Below are 23360 nucleotides of genomic sequence, written 5' to 3' on the forward strand. Positions count from 1 at the left end.
TGCACTCTTAATTCCTGTAAATTCTAATGGAAGTTAAGCACATAAATCTTTGGCATTTAGCTGAAAGACAAAGAATCATGCAGAGACAGCACTTTTGTATATAGCCCACTTGTAATCCACTCTATAAATGGTTTGTTTTCTGTGCCATCTGGCATCGAATAGGTGAGATTCTTGCTGGGATTCATGATGAGTCTAACTAGCAGAGAAGAGCATACATAAAAATGTGGCAAAGAGATGATCTGAATATTTGATTCTACTCGCAGACTATGTTAAAATGATGTTTTGATAAAAAGACAAAAAACCTCAAGATTGAAGTATGGCAATCTCAAATTCAAACTCATGTCTATGCACATATAGTCTACACTTAAATGCCCTCAATAATTTTGGCACTGCACAGCCTCATGAGGGCATGTTCTCATCTACATTGATTTTCTCTGCAACCCTGGTGCCTAGAATAGTGCCTGACATGTAGTAGGCACAGTATAATTATTAGAGGAATAGATGAATTAATGTTTCCTTTAAAATAACCATCACAAGTAAGAATTTAATGGCTCTTTCTTTAGCATCCTTTTCTCCTAATAAATAGCCAAGCAGATATGGTATTTTGAAAATAAAGAATAATCTCCTCAGGAGCTATGCCATATCTTACAGCTGAAATTTTTTTCTTATAATATGTCCAACTACTTCTAAAATATAATATGTTGTAGAAAGCTCAAGTCAACCGAAAAACTTTGCAGTATCAAAATTAATGAGACAGGAAGTCAAATATTGAGCATAGGCTTAAATATACAAGCTTGAGGATAAGCTTGGCATGCATCAATCCTCAGCTTTTTTTTTTTTAACTTTTTTTACTAAAACATTATTTTGAGGATAATCTGTGAGTAGGACTACAGAATATGCACAGCAGACTGATACTCTAGGGTGAAGGGGCATGAATACTTAACTTATATTTACCCTGGAAGGACTGAAAATCTGTAATGACCGCGATGGTTACATAGATTACAGACTTTTAGAGTGAAATAGTTACTAATATTTGCCTAATTTTTACAATTTATAAATTAACTTCAAATACATGATCGAATTGGATATTAACTTCATCCTATGAGGTATCATTCCCCTTTCAATATAATGAAACCCATGTTCAGCAATATGAATGATGCTTATAATGAGCCACGTGTTGTCTTTTGTATTTATAGTTATTTGAAGTTCATAAAACCTCATAAGGTAGGTTCCATGATTCCGTTTTTCAGATGAGGAAACTTGAGCAGCAGGGAGATTTGACAACTTGCCCAGAGTCAGTAAAAATTTGGAATTTGTACCAAGTGACACATCTATAGAAGTGGTAAAACCAGAAACCTGATTGAAGTTTTTCTCACACTAAATTTTATGCAATTTTCATTACATTACAGTGCCTCTGGAGTCTACACCAATGCTATATATAAAAATTTTATGTGACATAATTTAAAATTTTATAATAGACAAAATAGAAAAGTAAAAAGAACCAGAAAATAAAATATAATTTAATAATATGTTTATTTAATCCAAAGTATTAGGGATATTTCATGTAATTTTCTCATTAAGTCTCCAAAACCCAGTACGTATTTTGTAACATTTAAAGCACAGCTTAATTCAGACTAGCCTCATTTCCAACGCTCAACCTAGCTCTAAGCCTCCAGGCCTACACCCTTTATGTATATATAAGAATGATAAGGCCCAGAAAAGTGAATTCTCATAGTCATAGCTCGTCGGGTGCTTAAAAGTGAAGTGGGTGACCAGACTTGGAGAGAAAAAAATCTATTGCCAAGGCTGGTCTCCCAGGAGAACTCTCCACTGCCCCATTGTGCGAGGCTTGGCTCTAAGATACAACAATTGTAGGATTTCTGTTAGTAGCTTGTCATGTCAAGATCTGAAAAAAACAGAATCCATTGTACTGCATTCCATCTCCCAGAGTACCATGAAGGCCAAACCAGCTGGTTTTGCTTTCCCATGGAGCACATGTTAAACACTGTTTGTTTCTTTATTTATTTGCTTTTGCAAAGTTGCATGAAACAGAAAGAAAAGGCAAGTAACATTCAAATCTTCATGGAACACTGAAGTTTCAACACGCCCAGTCTTCATAGATTCTATCTAAGTGTAGCTGGGCTGTGCAAAGCATGTCATCATAATGTGCTTCAATTTGGGAAGAGGGAGCCTATGGATTTTAGAAAATGGGGTACATTAGAGATGTTCCCACACTTCATCACAGATACTTTCAAATTATAGACATATTACCTTGTTGATTGCTGGGAAGCCAGTAACAATTCCTACATTTTTATCCTAAATTCATTCAAATCCTTCAAGTTGTCAGAGACAGAACTGATCTAAAGATGCATATAAATGATTTTGATAAGTAGAAGCTGTGGTAGTTAGATTCAGTTATCAACTTGGCCAGGTGAAGGCACCTAGTTTTGTTGCTGCAGACATGAGCCAATGGTACGTGAACCTCATCTGTTGCTAATTACATCTGCAGTCAGTTAGGAAGTATGCCTGCTGCAATGAGATGTTTGTGCTTAAATGAGAGAGCGCAACGTAGCACAGCCCAAGCAGCGTGGCATTCCTCGTCTCAGCACTTGCAGCTCAGCCCAGGCCTTTGGAGATGCAGAAAGAAGTCACTCCAGGGAAAGTTGTTGGAACCGAGGGGCCTGGAGAGAAGGCCAGCAGAGACCATCCTGTGCCTTCCCAGGTAAGAAAGAACCTCAGTGGAAAGTTAGCTGCCTTTCCTTTGAAGAACTAACAAAATAAATCCCCTTTTATTAAAAGCCAATCCTTTTCTGGTGTGTTTCATTCCGGCAGCTAGCATACTAGAACAGAAGCCTAAACTAAGCATTTCTTTTCTCAATAGTATATTCATTATTAAATTACTAGGTTACATAGTATTCGAGTTTTAGAGCTAAGAGGGGTCTGTTTTAGTTTGCAAGCTGCCAGAATGTGATATACCAGAACTGGAACGACTTTTAAAAAGGAGAATTTAATTAAGTTACAAGTTTACAGTTCTAAGCCTATAAAAATGTCCAAATTAAAGCATCCAGGAGAGATAAGGAAGGTTGTTGGGTCAGGAATACCTCTGTCAGCTGGGTATTCACGGTGCTGGCATCTGCTGGTTGCTTGCGCCTGGGCTCCGTTGCCTTCAGCCTCTGTCCCTGTGAGGGTTCCTCATTTGGCTTCTCTAGGGCTGGCTTTCATCTCTTGACATCTCTTGGCTCTTTCCAGGTTCTGGCTTGCTTTACATATTATGGGATGTTAATGTCTGCTGGGCTCCAAGCATCTCCAAACATCTGTGTCTCTGTTCTCCAAGTGTTGGCATCTGTGTCAGCTCTGCTCTGAAGTTTCTGTTGGCTCTGTCATTTCTGAGGCTTCTCCAAAATGTTTCCTCTTTTAAAGGATTCCAGTGAACTAATCAAGACCCACCTGGGATGGGTAGAGTCACATCTCCCTCTAATCAAAATGTTATAGCCACAGTTGGGTGTGTCACATCTCCATGGAGAAAATCTAATCAAAAGTCTCTGCCCTACAGTATTGAATTAGGATGAAAAGAAATGGCTCCCTCCCCAAGATTGAATCAGGATTAAAACATGGCTTTTCTGGGGTACATAATATTTTCAAATTGGCACAAGGGCCTTAAAAATTACCTAACAGTGGTTTCTGGACCTTTTCCCTTAAGGTAGTGGCATGTTTTTCTCAGACACGATCATACTTGGAATTCACATATGAAACAGATAATGTAAATGCTCTGAGTGAAGCAAGACAGGGAACTGGAGTCCTGCCCTGTAGGTCTTCCAGTGTGTGACTTGCCAGCTGCTAAGGGATCTGATTAACAGTTGAAAAACACTGATGTAGTCCACACCCCTCTCTTTTACATGTGATAAACTTGAAATTCAATGAGGTTGACTGGCTAATTAGCAGCACAGTGTAGTCTAGAATCCAGGTTGGATAACTGAGTCAGGGCTTTCTCCTTGCAATGTTGTTGATAGCCAGAGACTTTTACACTTTTAAAAGTATTTTAGCTTATGAAAAATGGTCTCAGCATAAGTACTAAGGTGATAGAACAGCCAACAGAAAGGACTGTAATAAGAAAGAACCAAGGTAGGTCAAGTAGATTGTCTGGTTATAGGGGTAGAACAAGTTCAAGCCTGGCTGGTTTGGAGACATATGAGACCACATTTTCACACATACCCTCACATACAAGTACACACAGGGAAATTTGACAAGGGAGGTTATTCTGACAGGAAGATGAGTTTAATTTTAGCAAATGAACATGAATTAACAGCCAGTCATTCGTGTGGCACCATTAAGAAGTGCTAAGTGGTCTTGAACTGGAACTTGGTGGAGAGGTCGGGGATGGGGGTTGGTCGTCTGGAAGTTGACTGTCATAGTGGAAGCCGTGGGGCCATCCTTTGGAAGAAGTATGGAAACAGACAAATTCTCTAAAAAAGACAGTATGGGGAGAGATCAATGACTGAGACTTGAAGAATGAATAAACAATAAGGCAGCAGGAAAGTGAGATAAAGCAATTAAGTCAGGAGTAGTAGAGGTAGGAGGAAAACAACCCAATCATTTCAGCCCCTTCTTTGCTGCTCTCTTGACAAAAGAACCATCCTCTCTCCCTAAAGTCTTTGCCATAGCTTCCTAACTGGTCTCCCCCTCTAAACCCTTTGCCAATCCACAGTCTATTGTCCAAAGAGTGTGATTGGTTTAAAACATTAAATGAGATCATGCCTCTCTTCTGCCCGAAAGCCTCCAGAGCTTCCCATTGCTCTCAGTTCCTCATTTCCTTCAGATTTTTCTTGCATCACCCTCTCAGAAAGACTTCTCCCTGAACACCATCTGTAAATAGTACCCTCTCATTCCTTCCTATTTGTCTTACCCAGCACTATTTTTCTTGGTAGGACTATTCACCAACTGATACGTTTGCTTATTTAACTATTTCTTGTCCAAATGTATGAGACTTTGTCTAGGCACTGACAGTGCCTAGAGTAGTATTTGGCATTGAATGGATGCTTAATAGATATTTATTGCATGAAGAAATGAGTAACGAGATATAATATTGGAAAGGAGAAAAGGAGCAGAGAGTTCCAAGAAGGTAATCGACAGAGTCACATAGAGGTGAGAGGACATGAAGGAAATGAATTAGAGAAAGGCCCTTTGAATTGTCTTTAGGTCATTAGTGTTCTTTGTGGTAGGGATAGTCAGGGAATGATTTACCTTTATTCAGAGTTAACCATTTGCTTCTTTATATTTCCATAAGTGTGTTTATATACTTCATTATGGCATGTATTATATCATGCCTTGTAATACTTGTAAAAATCTTCATATTCCCTCTATATGATAGGCCCCTTGAAATTATATATTGTGGCTTCACTTTTCATACCCCTTTGTCTGGTACATTAACATGGCTAAATGAATGAGTGAAAGGATGAACGAATTGAAGGAGGGGGAAGAAGGGACAGGTGGTAAATGTATGAATGATGAGGGATCTAGTGGATGAGGCTAGATGGGTTAAAGGAAAGAAAATTGGAAAGTGCTTAAGCAGACAGTAGGATTAGGCAGAGATCCCCACCCCATACCCCATTCCATGCTTATAAATATGGGAAAGGTAACAACCCACAGGCTCTAGAGACAGTCTCTATTTAAATCTTATCTGTACTACTTACTAATGCTGGGGGAAGTAACACTTCTTTTTGCTGAGCTTCCATGACTAACCTGGAGATAAAAGTAGTCCCTAACTCACTGGTTTGTGGTGAGGATTAAAGGAGATAATTATGTTCAGCATAACACCTGCACATAATGAATCTTCAATATATGTTAGGCACTATTGTATTAAGAAACTGGAAAAAGTATGTGTGTGTGAGGTCAGGTGGAGCTGGAGGTAGGACAGGGTCCTAATAAATGGTCAATGGGAGCAGAAGAGACTGCAGGAGGAGTGGGATGACAGGAGTGGCAACAAAAGTGTAGAGATGAAGAAGAGCAAAGCTAAGGCAGCACCTTTTCAAGTAAACAAGGATGTGAGGTCCTCTTCCCCATCATCTTTCCTCTCTCTAGTCTGTTTCTCTATTTCTCTTCCCAACAGTCCCTTAGCTGGTAAGTTAATTTTAGTAAAACCATATCTTGCTCAATAAATACTTATTTAAATGAACCGATATACTAGGGATGGGCATTGAGGTTTTGAAGATAGAGGGGAAACTTTTTGTCTCTGAGAACAGATGAGCCAGATAAATAAAAGGATTATGCAGCACCTGGGAGTCTTTAACTAAAGCTAGCCTGAATTTCAACTGGACCAAATGTGTATCTTTTTTTCTTCTTTCTGCTTTTACCTTAAAAATAAGGGCAAAATTGGTTTTATCCATATGTTCTGCATTGTAGTAAAATATGTTTAAAATGACCATAGATTTCCTTAATAAAATAATTTATTTTCTTCCTTTTTTTTTCTCCCCTTTCTTCTTCCTTGCCTTCTTTCCCTATTTACTCCCTTGCTCTCTTAGTCCCTCCATCCCTCCCACCCTCCTTTCATCCTTCTTTTTTATTTTTTGAATCACATCACTGAGTATACTTAGGTGTAGTCTCCTTTATCAGGCCCAAGCAGGGAGGGGGATCTCTTTTTTCTGAATAGTAGTGCTGCCATTCACATTAAAAACCACTATAGCAGCCATTTTATGTCAGGATTATGCAGATAAATAAAGCTGATAAACCAGAGATAACCATCTTATTAAGTAAAAAATCCTGAAATGATTGTGCTGGTTTGAAAGGATGTATGTCTCCTAGAAAAGCCATGTTTTAATCTAAATCCCATTTCAGAAAGGCAGAATAATCCCTATTCAATACTGTATGTTTGAATCTGTAATTAGATCATCTTCCTGGAGATGTAACCCATTCAAGAGTGGTTGTTAAACTGGATTGGGGGAAATGTGTCTCCACCCATTTGGGTGGGTCTTGATTAGTTTCTGGAGTCCTATAAAAAGGGGAATATTTTGGAGAATGGGAGATTTGGAGAGAGCAGAGAATGCTGCAGCATCATGAAGCAGAGAGTCCACGAACCAGTGACCTTTGGAGATGAAGAAGGAAAACACCTCCTGGCAATCTTCATGAAACCAGAAGCCAGGAGAGAAAGCTGGCAGATGACACTGTGCTCGCCATGTGCCCTTCCAGCTGAGAGAGAAGACCTGACTGTATTTGCCATGTGCCTTCTCACTTGAGAGAAACCCTGAACATCACTGGCCTTCTTGAACCACGGTATGTTTCCCAGGATGGATGCCATTGGTTGTACATTTCTATAGACTTGTTTTAATTGGAACATTTTCTCAGCCTTAGAACTGTAAACTAGCAACTGATTAAATTCCCCTTTTTTAAAAAAAGCCATTCTGTTTCTGGCATTCTAGCAGCTAGCAAACTAGAACAATGATCTTTTCTTGCTTTCATTTTGTATTTTTGTGGTATTGCTACTAATTTGAATTTTCTTTTGATTCTACTTGATTTGGGTGAGACTGCCAAAATAATACACTTTACATTACATTTTCCCCTTTATTTTCAATCCTTTATTTTGCCATTGAAATCATTCAGGTTTTTTCTGTGGACAGAGTCCTAGGTTACCCTACAAATGTTTATTGAGTGTTTACTGGGTGAAAAGCCTTATCATGGGTGTTCAAAAACAATACAAAACAAAGAAGACAAGTTTTCTGTTTTTGAGATTATTGTTATCAGGTTGAGATGATTAACTGAATAGACTACAAAGCAAAAATTAACCCTCCTTTTAAGCAGGGCCAAGCCTCATTCACATGCTATAAGTGCCTATGTATTATAGCTGCATTAACTACCCCATTCCCCTTTCTCCCCATTTCTGGAAACCTTTTCCTTCCTCCCCATCCCTAATACCAATTTTAGAAATCTAACCCCAACCCGGCTCTTGTTTTTTTGTTTATAGTGTAGATTTCAAAGTCATATTAGCATTCAATAGAGGGAGCTAGAAGACTCCAGGATCTCAAGATCCAAAAGAGGCACATTAATGATGGAGCTGCAGGTATCATGAAAATAGTGGAGAGTGCTATTATAGAACATAGGTATTTTGGCATTGGGTGTTTCCTGCCAAATCACGTCATCCATTAAGGAGCTCCCTCTGCTTTTTATTTCGGCAGACCCTGCTTTTGTGTAATCTGTTTGCCAAGGCTTTCCTTTACCTTGTACAACTTCCTCTGAGAATTCTAGTTCCAAGTGCCTGTCAGTGGAATAGGTGTTTTGGGCAGGCCATTTTTACTCATTTGAACCTACAAATTCTAGGAAATCACTTAGAACAATATAAATTAAGAAAATGAGGCCCACTTCTAAGTGAGTTGCCCAGGCCTGTTTGCAGCATAACCAGAAGTAGGATCCTTATCTCCTTGACTCTTCCTTTAGTGCTGTTTTGATTGTGTCACACAACCTTTATTAGCCATAAACTTCTATCACCTAGCAATAGCACTGTGCAAAGAAACACTCCACTATGTATTTGGTACTTATTATAATAATGATCAAATTAATAATATTTCTTCATAATTATCATTAACATGAGCATTAATAATGATAAACATAGGGATCACTGGACAATGAACGCTTGATTTCAATCATGAAACAATAAGAATAATCTTGTAAATGAATATTCAAGAATATATGATGATTTTTCTTTTCATTTCATATCATTTTTGCCCATTCTTTTATAAACTGACTTATAAAAGTGAGCAGGGACTGTGGGCCTTTTCTCTAATAAGAGATTTGTTATCATTTCTCCCTGTATAAAAACCTCTCTTTCTTTCAGTCTTTTGTAAACCCTAACTTCTACCATTTATCCTCTTCATTTTAGAAAACATGGCTCATTTAGAGGCTCACGATAACAGACACTGGAAATTTTCTTGAATATGTATATGTATGTATGTATATATATGTGCATATGTAAGTATATATATATATACACATACACATAATCACATTCATGCACATTTAAATATGTATTTGTATCTGTTGAATTATCTAAAAATCATTTTAGGCTGGAATTACATGTTCAAAGGATATGAGTATCTTTATGGCACTTGGTAAGAGTTGCCTCTTTTTTTTTTTATTACAGCGTAGTGCTATCAATAATAGCAGGAAGTTGGAAACAATTGCTATGTCCAGCATTATTAAAGGCATGGTTTTGGGTGGTGCAAAGGTGGCTCAGTGGCAGAATTCTCACTTGCTGTGCCAGAGACCCAGGTTTGATTCCTGGAACCTGCCCATGCCAAAAAAAAAAAAAAAATAATAAGGATGGCTGTATAATAAGAGATGGCAAATATATGGGACAGAACATTATTTGGTTATTAAAATGTTTACAAAACAAATGTTAAAAAACTGAAAAGCAAAATGGTAAGCATGCTCTAATGACAGTTTCACTAAAATTATGCATGTGAGGGTGGCATCCAAAAGTGAAAATAGTTGTGCTAAGGGCAGTCATTTTGGTATTACAACATTTTCCTTAATGCCAATGGTATAATTTTCTTTTTGAATTAAAAAATAATGCATTACACAACATTATTTATAACATAAACTAAACCAATTAGTTTGGTTTATGTTATAGAAGAAGTTTTGTTTTTACTACTTTGAAGTCATTTGTCATTCTTTTTATCAAACTGTGTAGTTTTAGACAAGGAACCTAAACTCTCTAAGCCTTAGGATCTTCATCCTTAAAATGGGGGGATGACAACTAATTCTTAGGGTTGTTGTGAGGATTAAATAACAGTATAGTGCTCTCAGTGAATTGGAGAATTCACTCACCATGTGGTTGCTCTTTCTATTTCTGGTCAACTTCCTCATTCAAACATGACGCTTGACTTTGAATAACTCTGACTCATTTCAAAAGCCAAATGCTCAAAGACAAAGCCTTCTCGTCATTGGAGATATTTGAAAGAGCATGCAGTTGTCCAAATATGAGTACCAAATATGCTTTGAACAATGGCGGCATCAATGAAATTAAGTCCACATTTCCCTAAGAGGATTATTTTATAGAGATCTGAACATTTGGATGAACAAGTTGATTTTTAAAAAAGGAGCTTTAGTGCTTCTTTGTTCCTTCAGTCACATATGGGAACAGAACTGACTTACTCTTCAGAAGGGGAAAATCATAGTACCTGGGAGAAAGAATTTCCCATGACTGAAGCCAAGAAGTAGACTTCTATTTGAGACTCTTTATTTGAGGGAGTCATCTTTGGAAATGTAGGACTTTGGGCTCCTTGTATCTTTCTTTCCTTTTATTTTTTATTTTTCATTTTTTTGTACAATGAAGACTTTTCACTTGAATGAAATGTGGGCTTTGACATTACCTGTGGCCTGTGGCAGTATCATTTAAGAACTAAGATGTATGGGCACTTCTTTCCAATTACTTAATAGTAGGTGTTTTTCAATGGTTGACAGGGTAAATGTGAACTGGTTTCAGAAAGATAGAGGTTGCACATTAATATTTAAAAGAAAAACTCTCAACCTGCAGTATTTTAAGAAGAAATAAAATTAGCTTTAATATTATACCTCTGCCGTTATATAGACTTGTATATAATGCTACTATATTAATTTCCTTGTTCAGAATTTCTAGAAATTAAATTCAATAAACAAATAATTAAATAAATGTTGAGATGTCTTACAGCAAAGACTAGGTATTTTAGTATATGAAATTATGAAAAGACACAAACTTGATTTCAAGAAATTTAAAATCTAGGTGATGGGTGAGAGGAGTAGGGGAGAAGGAAGCCAGGCTGGTTAGTGAATTAGGGATAAGTATCTAACCATAAAACAAGGCTGAATGAAATATAATAATACAGGTAAAAATAATACATTATGAGTTCTGGAGGATGGATATCATTAACTACTTTTGGAAAAAGCTTCATAAAGGAGATGATATTTTAAAAGGTTAGTAAGGATGTAGCAAGGATGAGCATGAAAGCATGGAAAGGCAGGTAGTTTGCTGTTGCTAGAGTACGGTATGAGTAGAATGATAAGGGACAATGGAATAGATTATTCTATGGTTTAGCATTTTCAAAATGGTGGGACATTTCTAAACTAAATGCTAAACAAACTGTTAAGTATGTACACACAATGCAAGCTTTTTATAAATAGTTTGTATACTCGTTATGTGCACTAAAATCATGTCTATAAATATAATTTACATGTCCAAGAAAATGTTAAAACTCTTGATGAATATCATACTTGTCCCATGCAAGAGCTGAAAGGTTGGTTGAGTTTTAGTCAGGACAGTGAGGGTCCAGCCAGGCTGGGTAGGATGCCCTGATCCAGTGTGTATCCTCGGGCTTCTGTTTGTGCCATTAGCTCCATATGACATATTTGTTCTACACAAGATGGAGTGAGGTTGTTCTATATGTCAGGCCTTAGGCTAGAAGCTGGGAACACAGTATGGATCAGAGATTCAGTCCTGCCTTCACAGAAGTCAGAATCACCCTGAAATAGGGTGAAGTTGGTTGAGATAAAGAAAAGTAAACAGGAATTCCAATTCAGCATGACATGAGCCTGAAGGAAATGTGAAGAAGGCTGTGTGAGCACACAGTAGGATATGCAACCCAGACAGGAAAGGTCAGGGAAGACTAGGGATATTTTGGAGGTAGATTTAACAGGACTTAGAATATCAATTGGATGTGGGGGGGTGGAGTGAGGGAGAGAGAGCAAGGCGTCATGCATCTCTCAAGTGTCTGTAGTTAATGGGATGATGATGTCTATTAGCTGAATCTCACTGGTGGTGCTGGAGCAGACTGAGTGTATAAACCTGCAAGGTGGCTTGGTCCTGGATACTGCCTGGCTGACCTCAATTAGCGTGTGGGTTGTTTGCCATGGGTAGCAGCGGCAGGGCTACGCTTGTTTTTATTCTTCCTTCCCTAATCATGCTCAGTACAGAAAATGAGCTGCCCCTACTTCACTGAATTGAAATCCAAAAATGTACCAAATGACTAGACTACAGTTTTGACTGAGGAGTTCGAAGAAAAAATCAGCTCCTTATTGCTGCTGACTGAAAATGGGTAATTATAATATTTTTAACACATTAGATCTTATTATTTTCAAACAGAGGAAAACACTTTAAGGAGCCACAAAATTCTATCACCAGGAAGCCTTTTAGAGATTACTGACAGATAATTTTACAGATGAAAAAAATGTGGAGGTTAAATTACTGGCTCAAGGTTAATTGCCTGGTAGTTGATACTTGTTTTTTTTTTTCCTTTCTAAAGTGCACTGATGTCTTGAAAAGTGTTGATTGAACAAGTTAAAGTTAGCATGTGTCATAGGACCCCCATAAATTGTTTTAGGTTGGTATCAAATGCCCTGGTAATTTTTCTGGCACAATGAAAGGGTTCAGATAAATCATGTGAAATAGAATATGGCGTAGCCTATGTTCCCGGTGATTATGCTGGCTTCTAAATTCCTTTGTTAAGTGATTTGTGCAATTTTTCCAGAGCATAATTATCTTGATTAATATTGAGAAATATGGTATTTATAATCCCAATATTTAACGAAGTGCTACATGATTAGCCTTTTAAAAAATAACTAATCTTCTTGTATACAAAATCTCATAATTTTAGACTGTGAAGTGTCAACCAATATTTTCAAAATTTTAATCACCCATATAATGGTATTCAGTGCAAATAAATCAGAGTTTGGTTTTCTGCAGCAACCACGTATTTTTCTGGTCTGCTTTTTGCATTTAGATATTAGGTACATATTACTGAATTATAGAACAGATTTAGAAAAATGGTGTTACTAAAAATAGGGAAAAAAATGAAAGTGTACTATTTTGCAAACACATTGATTTGGCCCTGTTTTCATATAAGAATGAAAATCTTGTCTGGAATTAGTAAATTAAGATAGGGACTTTCCACCTCCTATCAAAGGAAACAAACATTAACTAAGTTGAATGTAGCTTATGTCTTAATGACTTCTAATGAGTAGTTGTCAGAATATTTTTCCTGGTGGAATATGAACCAGATTTGTTTTCCTGAGCAGGCAAACAATTCTTTGCACCTCCTTAAATGACCTGAGCAGTCACTGCTAAGCTTTTGCTATGCTACTTAGGAAGGGCCCATGACTGAATATATTTAGGAATTACTGAAACAGAATGAAAAAATTTTCTCCTTTTTCCCCTCCCTTCCAAGAACTCAAGTACATACAAAAAGACTTACTATCCAAGTTTTCTTTTCTTTCTAGATGTCCTTGAGTTTCATAATTTGAAAGCCTTTAATAACGGGGGATAGGGGAAAGTGGGGAAGGAGGAACTATGAAAAAGTAAACAGAGATTGAGTATTATCTTTGAGGGTCTCTTACAACTTGGGAAAACATAAAAATTAAAATTTAAATAGCAGTTTAATATGGGATATGTTTATTTAACTTTGTAAAGATGCTCTCTTTATATTTAATGCAAAATTGATGCTAGTTTTTTTCCCTGTCTCTAACATCTCCAAATACCAATAATAATAACATCCAGCATTTCAAGGACTTCACTTGCATTACCTCATGTAATCTTCATCTACTTATGAGGTAAGTCCTATTATTATTTAAGAGGTAGGGGGACAGAAATGAAAAGAAGTTCAGTAACTTGCCCAAGATCAGACTTTAAGTGGTGGTGAAGACTAATTATACAGGTTTGGTGGATTCCAGAGCTTGGGCTTTTGTCCCTTATGGCAGTACCACAAGAGACTGATATGTGAGTCTACAGTGCAGGTGGGTCATATGCAGAGAATTCTCCTTCATATGTGCTATAAAGTGAGCTGCATCACTTTTCCCATCTCCAAGGCAGGAAATGGCAATTGTCAAGCTTCTGCAGCACCTAGAAAGCCCAACATGGTGCAGGCACATACAGTGAGCAGCTTTTGAGACTTTCTGGGGCTGGCTGATGTGCACATGGTATCACATAGCTTTTTTTTTTTTTTTTTTTTTTTTTTAATTTATTTTTTTTATTAATTAAAGAATTAACAAAACAATTAGAAATCATTCCATTCTACATGTACAATCAGTAATTCTTAATAACATCACATAGTTGCATATTCAACATTTCTTAGTACATTTGCATCGATTTAGAAAAAGAAATAAAAAGACAACAGAATAAGAATTAAAACAATAATAGAAAGAAAAAGAAAAAAAAAACAAACCTGTACCTCACATGCAGCTTCATTCAGTGTTTTAACATAATTGCATTACAATTGGGTAGTATTGTGCTGTTCATTTCTGAGTTTTTTTTTTTTTAAATTTTTTTATTAATCAAAAAAAAGAAAAGAAATTAACACAACATTTAGAAATCATTCCATTCTACAAATGCACTCAGTAATTCTTAGTATCATCACATAGATGTATGATCATCATTTCTTAGTACATTTGCATCGATTTAGGAAAAGAACTAGCAAAACAGCAGAAAAAAATATAGAATGTTAATATAGAGAAGAGAATTAAAATAATACTAATAATATATATATATATAAAAAGGAAAAAGAAAAAAACAAAAACAAAAGATACAAACACACAAACAAACAAACAAAAAACCATATTTCAGGTGCAGCTTCATTCAGTGTTCCAACATAGTTATATTACACTTAGGTATTATTGTGCTGTCCATTTTTGAGTTTTTGTATCTAGTTCTGTTGCACAGTCTGTATCCCTTCAGCTCCAATTACCCATTATCTTACCCTGTTTCTAACTCCTGCTGGTCTCTGTTACCAATGATATATTCCAAGCTGATTCTCAAATGTCGGGTCACATCAGTGGGACCTTACAGTATTTGTCCTTTAGTTTTGGGCTAGACTCACTCAGCATAATGTTCTCTAGGTCCATCCATGTTATTACATGCTTCATAAGTTTAGTCTGTCTTAAAGCTGCATAATATTCCATCGTAGGTATACACCACAGTTTGTTTAGCCACTCGTCTGTTGATGAACATTTTGGCTGTTTCCATCTCTTTGCAATTGTAGATAATGCTGCTATAAACACTGGTGTGCAAATGTCCGTCTGTGTCTTTGCCCTTAAGTCCCTTGAGTAGATACCTAGCAGTGGTATTGCTGGGTCGTAATCCATTCTGCCATTCTATGTCTTTTGATTGGGAAATTCAGTCCATTAACTTTTAGTATTATTACTGTTTGGGTAATATTTTCCTCTACCATTTTGGCTTTTGTATTATATATATCATATCTGATTTTCCTTCTTTCTACACTTTACTCCATACCTCTCTCTTCTGTCTTTTCGTATCTGACTCTAGTGCTCCCTTTAGTATTTCTTGCAGAGCTGGTCTCTTGGTCACAAATTCTCTCAGTGACTTTTTGTCTATAAATGTTTTAATTTCTCCTTCATTTTTGAAGGACAATTTTGCTGGATATAGGAGTCTTGGTTGGCAGTTTTTCTCTTTTAGTAATTTAAATATATCATCCCACTGTCTTCTAGCTTCCATGGTTTCTGCTGAGAAATCTACATATAGTCTTATTGGGTTTCCCTTGTATGTGACAGATTGTTTTTCTCTTGCTGCTTTCAAGATCCTCTCTTTCTCTTTGACCTCTGACATTCTAACTAGTAAGTGTCTTGGAGAACGCCTATTTGGGTCTATTCTCTTTGGGGTGCGCTGCACTTCTTGGATCTGTAAATTTAGGTCTTTCATAAGAGTTGGGAAATTTTCAGTGATAATTTCTTCCATTAGTTTTTCTCCTCCTTTTCCCTTCTCTTCTCCTTCTGGGACACCCACAACACGTATATTTGTGCGCTTCATATTGTCATTCAGTTCCCTGATCCCCTGCTCAAGTTTTTCCATTCTTTTCCCTATAGTTTCTGTTTCTTTTTGGAATTCAGATGTTCCATCCTCCAGTTCACTAATTGTAGCTTCTGTCTCTTTAGATCTACCATTGTAGGTATCCATTGTTTTTTCCATTTTTTCTTCTTTGTCCTTCACTCCCATAAGTTCTGTGATTTGTTTTTTCAGATTTTCTATTTCTTCTTTTTGTTCAGCCCATGTCTTCTTCATGTCCTCCCTCAATTTATTGATTTGGTTTTTGAAGAATTTTTCCATTTCTGTTCGTATATTCAGCATTAGTTGTCTCAGCTCCTGTATCTCATTTGAACTATTGGTTTGTTCCTTTGACTGGGCCATATCTTCAATTTTCCGAGTGTCATCCATTATTTTCTGCTGGTGTCTGGGCATTTGATCAGATTTCCCTGGGTGTGGGACCCAGCTGGTTGAAAGCTTTTTGTGAAATCTCTGGGCTCTGTTTTTCTTTTCCTGCCCAGTAGGTGGCGCTCGTGGCGCTCGTCTGTCTGCACGGCAGTCGGTCGGGAAACCGCGCGTGGAGGCGGGGGTCGCTGGCCACCGCGGCTTGGGAGAGTGCCGGTCCTAATTGCCCAGCTGGCCCGAAACGCCAAGCGTGACGGGAGGGCCCCGGTATCCAACGTTCCCAGTCAGACCGGGGAGCCACGTGCGTGGAGGGGACCCCAGTCGCCAGCCGCCCCGGCCGGGAAAACGCACGCCCCTCGGGTAGCTCACCGCAGCAGATTCTCCCTGCCCGTTCAGCTGTTCCAGAATGGGGTACGCTGTCTTTTTGGTCTCTGTCGTGACTCCGGGAGCTGTTTCGTATTGTTTCTGTTTCTTTAGTTGCTTTTCTGGAGGAGGAACTAAGACCCGCGCGTCTTACTAAGCCGCCATCTTCTCCGGAAGTCCTCTCTCACATAGCTTTTTAAGAAATTGTCACTGGCACTTTCAAGTTGAGACACAACATGAAAGATCTCATTTTTTCAAACTTTATCTGTACTCCTGCATTCTTGATTGAGTCATCCTCCCTAGATGAGTATATGGGGTAAAAACAGGAATAAACAATATATTGAATGGGTGAAGAGCGCAAGGTGAAAGTGAAAGGTGAGAAGGTCAAGTGAGAAATCCTGGGTGAAATATCTTGAACAGGTCATTTACCTGGTGTTTTATCTCTCCACCTGTGGAGTGCCTCAGGAAAATCACTCTTTTAAATATGCAGTGAGGAGACTTCAGCTTCCAGAAAGGTGGCGTGAATGCACCTTTCCCTATTCCTTCCACTATGTACAGCTAAAAACTCTAGACATAAAATAAAAAACAAACATAAGATGATGAAGAAAAGTAGAAAGAAGGCAGACCAAGAACTTCAGAACCTGAGGGGCAACATGGTGGTGAATTCTCTGGATTTTCTTTTTGCCTCATGTATCTTAGACTGGGTACTGGAGAAACTGGTATTCCAGAAACACCACCGAACACAGACAAAAATATCTCAAGAATAGATTGTTCTCTCTAGCCAAAAGACCAGGAAAGGGGTAGCCTCACAAGACAGAAAACTTTCAGACAGTAATTGTTCTACTATGGCTAAACACCCCAGAAAAGGTTGTGGCTCTACCCTGAGTGCTAACACTTCCACCTTCTCCAGGCTATAATGAGATGCCTCAGACTTCCCGCTGGATTGGTGTCAAAGAAGGCAAAGTGGGGAGAGGGCATTCATCTCTACCAGCTGGTTGTAAAACACAACCTCCCCCATCCCAAATTCCCATGATATCATTGGAGATCATGTGGAGAGCCTGGACTTCTACACTCATCCAGTAATAAGCAGAAGCTTGTCAACTGCCATTTCCTGCCTTGGATATAGGAAAGGTGATGTAGTTCAACTTTTAGCACATAATGGAGGGAGAATTCCCTGCTCTTTTCACTTGGTGGTATCAGAGGAGGTCTAGTGGAGTCTGGACTTTCATTACCATTCAGTTATGAGGCCACTCTCCACTCAATGTCAGTGAAGGCATGTGAGAAGAGATATCCCTCTCTCTCCCAGCCAGAGTGGTATAAACTGAGGCCCAGTAGGGAGTCTGAACTTCCACTCTCATTTAGCAATAACAAAAAGTCTTCTCCCCTGTAGTGGTAAGAGCCAGGAAGAGAACCTGGACTTCCACCTCCATCTGGCAGTAATGAGGCAGCACCCTCCCTTTCCCTGCAGGAGTGCTGTCAGAGCCCTGCTAAAACACAAAATTTAAATAAACTTGTAACTTGAACTTCTTGGCTGGGCTTCAAATCTGTAAACTCCCTGAAATTAATTTCGAAAAGCCAGCATACCATGTGTAATTTCTCCAGGGAAAAGGACTACAATTTTTGTCTGATTCCCAAAGGGCTGGTGAATACCCCAAAAGGGTTAAGAGCTTCAAGGGTTTCAGTTCTTTTCAGGCAAAGCATGTTATCCTAGATAGATAAGACATGAAGCATGAAGCTATTTTTACAAGAGGTGTTCCCTATCACATCCATGAGAATTCCTGAATGCCACCTCATGAGAATTCTCTTCTGTGGGGAAACTGGGAAAATGGCAGTTTTCTAATTTCTCCTAGACACTTCTGGAAATACACGTTCATTAAAGAATGTTTGCCTTTAGTTTATTTGAACATTTAAAAAATAGTACCTAAAGGTAACTAAATGACTAATGCACTATGATTTAAAATGTACTTTAGGTTTGATTTCTCCCAATCCCAATGGGAAAGTTCATATTTGCAAGGAAGCAGCAGCTGCTCTGTAGGGTGTCAGTGGGCTATTTTATGAGATGACAACTGACAATTTTGAATTCCTTTTTCTTTGTTTCAAAAAAAAAGGCATACTGATGTGAACCGACATTAGAGAATAAACTTGGAATATGTCATTGGTAACAGAGACCATCAGGAGTTAGAAATAGGGTAAGATAATGGGTAATTGGAGCTGAGGGGATACAGACTGTGCAACAGGGCTGGATACAAAAACTCAAAAATGGACAGCACAATACTACCTAATTATAATGTGATTATGTTAAAATACTGAATGAAGCTGCATCTGAGCTATAGTTTTTTTGTTTGTTTTTTATATGTATTTTTTGTATTTTTTATTTTTATTTTTTCTCTGTTATCATTTTATTTCTTTTTCTGTTGTCTTGCTATTTCTTTTTCTAAATCCATGCAAATGTACTAAGAAATGATGATCATACATCTATGTGATGATATTAAGAATTACTGATTGCATATGTAGAATGGAATGATTTCTAAATGTTGTGTTAATTTTTTTTTTTTAATTAATAAAAAAAAAAAAAAAGAATCACAAGTAAAGTACTTAGCGCCGTGCCAGGCACATAGTACACCCTCAAAACATAAAAGCAAGTAGGTAGGAAAACAAGTTTGAAATGTAGTAATAATAAAGTAGCTAACCAAGCAAGCATTTGTCAACCAAGCAAGCATTTGTTATGTGCCAAGAGTGTGAAGTGCTTTTCCTGCATTTACCTTACGCCATCCCCCCAATGTCCTATACGTAAATGATATTACTACCCCCATTTTGTAGATAAGAAAACAGAGAGGTGGGGCAATTTCTCAAAGGCCACATAGCCAAGGATGTGAACTCTGGGAAAGCTAAGTGACAGTGTGAAAAGTAAGTTGAGTCCACCAGGGTGTACGGGTGAAACCGGGCAGGAAGTGACTGATTGCAAAATGGCTGCTGGGACCCTGGAAGAAAAAAAAAAAAACACACAAAAATCAAATTATATTAATTATAAATATATAATTGCCAATTTATCTAAACAAAAGATGTTTGTGCTTTCTCTGGTGAAAAAACAAAACAGTTATGACAAGTCCATTCAGTTCCCATATCTTTACAACATGGTTATTGCTGGCTCCATGTATTCTCTACCAAATCCATAATGTAAGCCAGGTCAGCTCGCATCTAGGCAAGTGCACTATAAAAAGGATTTTACCTTGCTGCTGCCAGTCTTCTGATCAAAATTAGTCTCTGAAATTACCTGGAGAGCCGAAAATCATGCATTGCATTATTTTAGGAAAATACCTGACTACCTGCTTTCACAGTGACTGGTGACCAGAGTGTATGATTTATTGAAACTATTCTATATTAGCTACATCTACAAAATCAGAACGATCATGGGGACTCTTGTTAAAAACATAGATTTCTGTGTTTTAAGGACAGGAACCTGGAAATCTGAACTGTATCACCCCAGTGCCTAGGGTGATTCTTGGACTCAAATTTCAAGAAAGCTCTTAGAGAAGTATTCTTAAACTTTAAATGTGCATACAAATTATCTGAGGCTCTTGATACAAATACATATTCTGACAAGAGTTGATCTGGGAGTGGCCTGAAATTCCACATTTCTAACAAATCCCTGGGTGTCCTCACTGGTTGAAGGAGACTTTAGTAGCAAGGTCAGAAAGAACACGTCTTACCACACTGTGTGTGTATTGACTATTAAATTTTCTTTTTCTATCTGAATTTTCTGCCAGGGATCTCTCCTACCTGTATTCTACCCAGTTCTCATTTTTCAATGATTCTGGCTCTTCAAGCTATTGTGATGAGTTAAGGTAAGGAAGGCATCCCACATTCTCCACTTGGCATATATAAAAACTTAATTCACATATAGATTAAAAATAGCCCCAAATAAACAGAAATAGATTCCACACAGTAAGCTGTAACATAATGGATTTATTTAATATAGTACTTTTCACCAAAGGAAAAAAGCTCGTTAATCAATATAAAGCTTTTTTTTTAACATTAAATTTTTTTCTCCATTGCCATATTAGGTACATTGGATACATTTTTCTAACCTTTTTTCTCCAAAGAAATAAAGGTTTAGATTTTTGACTAATTTTCATATCTAAGTATACTATTAACTTGAGAGATGAGAGAACCAAAATCTAATTAAAACATGATGAAAAGACTCCTTAACAATTTAGGAGGCAGTGATTATAAGGGAATGATGGCGATTTCCTAGGATTCTGAGCAAGAACTTCCTTCTTACTATTTTGTGAGCTCTGAGATTTCTGAAACTATGGAATATTATTTATGCAAATTTGAGTCGTATTATTTATTTGACCTTTACAACCAACCAACAAATTATAATCTGCTTTTCTCAGTGTTTTATTTGATGTGAAGAGAACATTTTTTCCCATTTGATATCAATTTGCTCTTACTTATAGGGAAATACCTATGAATGTGAAATTACCTCATTTACTATCTGTTTCTTGGTAACTTTCAGACACCAAAGCTCAGTTTTAACCTCAAAAGCACAAAAGTTTTCAGGATGAAGTTTGATTTAGAAGGCTCTTGGGGGTCACACCTGTCCATTTCTCTTTCGCGCATATACCCCCAAACAAGCACAAATGCCTGTAATGCTGAGAACCACACCTAACAAGATAGCGATTGCATCTCCAGCTTCTACTGCTTCAACAACAGGCAGCACCAAAAGCAGTGGAATGAGGACTATCAACAATTGTGTTGAAACTGAGGTCATGATGCTGGGATCTTGAGGGTTGAAGATTCCTAGAAATGGATACAAAAACAAACTTAAAAATCATTACATTTTCAAATGAAAATATGAATATATGACAATAATACATGCAGCTTTTTTAGAGATTTTATCAATCATTTTAGGCCCCTCTTCTCGTTTTACAGAAGAAAAACTGTATCTTAGAGATGTACAAGGTACCTAACTTTGGTTATTTGGGGCTCATCACCCCTTCATATGATGAGAATCACCCCAGCGATTTTTCTACTCTATAATGCCAACTACGTGTTCTTAAACCAAACATAAAATGAACAACAGGACATAATTAAGAACAAACCAAAAGTTAACAAGAGACTGATTCTGAAATTTAAAATATCCTGTTTAATAAAAAACGTATTTTGGGAGGTCTCTTCCACCCATGAAATGCCGAAAAATCCGGCAAAAGTCACACAACACATAACTTTGTGAAGATGTGGTGAACTAATAACACTTACCAAAGAAATGTGGTATATATAGGTAATTTTATCTGAGTTGAAATACTCCTGTCTTGGAGCTCCGGATGCTCAGGCTAGGAAGTTCCACGTGACACCGCCTAATATCAGACGGGGAAGGGAGGAAAGATTTAAAAATTATTCATTACTTATTTCCTTAAAGAGGCAGCTAGAGTCAGTGGACAGCAGGGAGGCTGTACGGAAAGTCGAGGTATGGGTAATGAGTACAGCAAACAGCTTATCCCAGCAGGGGAACTAGACTTGAAGTTGGTCAATTCACCCGCTCAGAAAAAAACTAAATATAAATCGAACCGACAGACAAGTTCACACCAAGTCTTGATATTACAATTTGAAAATGGAACCCTTGCTTTTGCCTGGCAAGGGGGTCAAATTTGCTCCCGCCTTTGTGAATACACTGGGACAAGCTAAGTATCCTTTAAAGACGAGCTCGTACATTACCTCCCAGGAAGCAGCCATTACAGGAATGGCGAAGAGGGAGGAATTGCCAAACTACATTTCCCACAATTCCCGCTGCCGACAACTCCCATAATGCACCAGCGCGCTCTTAGTAACCGATTCAGTGACGGTCAAGCCCTACCCGAGACTGAGAAATTAAGATGAATTAGCGCTCGAAAGTTCAATTAAAAATAAGGTAAAGAAATGACAGCACGTGATTTTCTACCGTTAAGGGTTTCAAGATACACAAACAATTATGTCTTTTTCTTCTGCTGAAATGAAAACAGAACAACAGAAAGAGATAACCCGAGTAGAGCCATATGTTTTGCGTGCTGTTAAGCAAGGGGCTTCTCTAACAATTTTGAAGCACGATTAAAAAACCCTGTCACCTTCTTCCAAATGTGCGCCAAGGTATTTGTTAATTTTTTTTTTTATAGCCAATGAAAAGAAGAGCACATTTTGGAAATGGCAACAAAGTTTAGGAAAAATGTTGTAAGCCTTTTAAACAGATGATCTATTGATGATTCTTTCAGTTTCTCGAGTTCTGAGTTTCCCTAAGATCAAGAGTTCAGTATATAGTAATTCTTTCCCAGTCATATTTTTGTGACTTCCCCATGTACTCAAATATTTATGAAGAGATGTGAAATTATTGCTTTTAAACCCTAAAACAAGAATTATTTGCAAAGGTAAGTTTTATATGTTTCAAAAATCTTTAAGTGTATTATCTGTGAAGTCCTTATTGCAAGTTTTTGGTCGTGCAGTCTTTGAACTCTTTACTGAGTCAACAATTTATTTGAGACCCTAAAAATCTTAAGTTATTAATGATGTGGTTTAGGGATGAGGTCATCTGCCCTGTTTGGAAGGTCCCCTGTTTCACTCTCAGATATTCTGGATACATTCAGTTTAAGGTCCATAATTAGCTGTAACCTTGTATTATTTTATTCTTTTCCTTACACATTGCTAGTCTCTCTAGAGTGACAGCAGAGCTTTATATTCCCAGCTGCTAGCATGCACTCAACAAGTGCTCAGGGTTGTAGACTAATTATAATTATTTAAATAAATAAATGTGCCAACAGGATTTCATGAGAGACCAAAAGGTGCCAAATAA

General features: G+C 37.5%; 2 protein-coding genes across 23 annotated transcripts in view; one reads left to right on the forward strand and one right to left on the reverse strand.

Annotated features, from left to right (window-relative positions):
* Positions 1-20483: 20483 nt before the first annotated feature.
* On the reverse strand, positions 20484-22352 carry SMIM30 (small integral membrane protein 30). The gene is made up of 3 exons (XM_077112844.1): positions 22256-22352; positions 21800-21897; positions 20484-21340 (listed from the first exon to the last, which is right to left on the reverse strand). The coding sequence occupies exon 3, from the start codon at positions 21309-21311 to the stop codon at positions 21132-21134; it is 180 nt and encodes a 59-aa protein (XP_076968959.1). The 5' UTR covers positions 21312-21340; positions 21800-21897; positions 22256-22352; the 3' UTR covers positions 20484-21131.
* Positions 22349-23360, forward strand: part of LOC143642826 (uncharacterized) — a 432404-nt gene continuing 431392 nt past the window's right edge. For 20 of the 22 annotated variants that reach the window (XR_013156526.1, XR_013156402.1, XR_013156365.1 and 17 more), the window contains exon 1: positions 22354-22448. The gene's annotated coding sequence lies outside the window, so the exon portion shown is untranslated. Of the gene's footprint in view, positions 22449-23360 lie in introns of all 22 variants that reach the window. The other 2 variants (XR_013156535.1, XM_077112259.1) reach the window with 2 other exon arrangements.

The sequence above is a fragment of the Tamandua tetradactyla genome, chromosome 1 (assembly GCF_023851605.1).
Source record: "Tamandua tetradactyla isolate mTamTet1 chromosome 1, mTamTet1.pri, whole genome shotgun sequence".
NCBI lineage: Eukaryota > Metazoa > Chordata > Mammalia > Pilosa > Myrmecophagidae > Tamandua > Tamandua tetradactyla.